Source organism: Fukomys damarensis, unplaced genomic scaffold, assembly GCF_012274545.1.
Source record: "Fukomys damarensis isolate Sample0158 unplaced genomic scaffold, DMR_v1.0_HiC HiC_scaffold_37, whole genome shotgun sequence".
Taxonomy (NCBI): Eukaryota; Metazoa; Chordata; class Mammalia; order Rodentia; family Bathyergidae; genus Fukomys; species Fukomys damarensis.
Genome location: NW_022900949.1, coordinates 5,989,927 through 5,991,707, shown reverse-complemented (window position 1 = coordinate 5,991,707; position 1,781 = coordinate 5,989,927). Strand labels below are relative to the sequence as shown.

The 1,781-nt window shown below is 63.8% G+C and overlaps 1 protein-coding gene across 1 annotated transcript in view; it reads right to left on the bottom strand.

The window, feature by feature from the left end:
• LOC104869687 (intercellular adhesion molecule 5-like) overlaps window positions 1-1,781 on the bottom strand; it is a 10,391-nt gene that overhangs the window by 6,975 nt on the left and 1,635 nt on the right. Inside the window, 2 exon segments of the mRNA XM_033759592.1 lie at window positions 754-1,041; window positions 1,397-1,755. Of these exon segments, the coding sequence (XP_033615483.1) occupies window positions 754-1,041; window positions 1,397-1,755 (647 nt within the window).

Below are 1,781 nucleotides of genomic sequence, written 5' to 3'. Positions count from 1 at the left end.
GCGGCACCCCTACGCCGAACGCAGGGCTTCCCCGGGACCTCCAGGGGCCGCGGGCCAGAAAGAACCCAGCAGTCCTGCGTCCTGCCCAAGCCTCGGGTTTGGAGGTGTTCCCCGAGTCGGGACCTCGAGGGTGGCTCTGCCACGGAGACAGCCCTGATCCCCGAGGCTCCGAGGAAGTGGCGGGGAAGCGTGGGGGAAGGGAGAGGGGAGGGCAGAGATGGGGTCTAGGGTGCGCCCTGCGAGGCTGGGAGGGAGGAGGGGACTCCGGATTGGAGGATGGAGACCGCGCCTGTTCTTGAGGTCCTGGCAGATCGCCAGGAGAGGGGGAGACTGAGGTTGGGGCGAAGGCTAGGGAGAGAGGAGGCCGGGTCAGGGGAGGCCTCCAAATGTGGGTGAAGAACATGGAAATGAGACACGGAGCTGCATTCGGGAAGGCACCGTGGGAACGGCCGAGGCACCCGGTTACCAGGGATCTGGGTGGAGCAGGAACAGCGCTTGTGAGTCAAGATAGTTGAGGCTCTAGATGGGGTCTCAGCGGATCGCTGGGGGGAGTGTGGGAGGCCAGTCCGTGGACGCCGGTGCACCACGGAGCGCGAGGGGTCGCCCGGGGAGGGGATGGGAGCGCCCCAGGGTCTCCAGTTCACTCAGGCTCCGCCTGCTCCGCCCCTTAGGAACCCCGAGCCTAGCCCACTATTGGCCCCGCCCACGCCCAGACCACCTCCAGCCGCCGAGGCCCCGCCCCACTCCTCTTACGGTAGACAGTGACGTTTTCCTGGGCCTCGCGGCTTTCGCCCCCTAGGGTCACGTTGCACACCAGCTGCCTTGCGCCCTCCTGCTCTGCGCTACCCGTGGCTGTGGCCGTGGCCCTGAGGGTGTCCCCCTCGAGGGTGACATCAGGATTCAGCCTCTGATCTCCCAGAGCGAGGTAAACCCCAGCCTCTGGGGCGGGAAAGAGTTTATCCAAGATGCAGCTCACCGGGCTTTCTGAGCCCACTTCTAAGAGCCTGGGGCCAAGGAGGCGAGGGGGTTCTGGAGGCAGGGCTAGGAGTGGAAGAACAGAGCTTGAAATTATTATGGTTATTATTGCTTTTGTGAGACAAGGCCTCGCTATGGAGCCCAGGCTGGTCTTGAGCTCACAGAGATCCTTCTGCCTCAGCCTTCTGAGTGCTGGGATGACAGGCGTGCGGCACCACGCTCAGCTCAGAATTTGAACCTATGTACTGAGCACTCAATGAGTACTAAGCCCTTACCATGTACATCTTGTATTATCACCCTGAAGAAAAAGACAAAATCAAACCCGCTGCTGAGTGCTGAAGTAAGGATTACTGTTCAGATACACATGCCTCGAAATTTCGACACCCTGCCGGCCTCGCATGGGGTCCCCGTGCCCACTCACCGAAGGTTCGGAGCTGTCTGGGCGCCGAGGTGTTTTCGAACAGCCCCAGGCCGTGCGGCTGCAGATCCAGCTCCGCGCGGCAGGAGAAATTGGCGCCATGGTCTTCCCTGCGCGCCAGGACCGTGGCGGTGAGCACCGCGCCCCGCGCTCGGGGCGGCTCCCCCGTAAAGCTCCGACGAATCAGCTCTTGGGCGCCCCGCAGCAGGGTCAGAGTGAGGCTCGCGCGGGGTCCGGCTCCCGGGACCCTACAGCTCAGGGTGAAGTTCTCGCCCACCGGCTGCCAGGGAGGCAGCGGCACCAGCTCCACGCGATCCGGCCTCTCTGCAGGGAGGGAACCGCCGCTTTTGGAAAAGCTGGAGCTTGGGGAACCCCGGCTCAGAGGCGT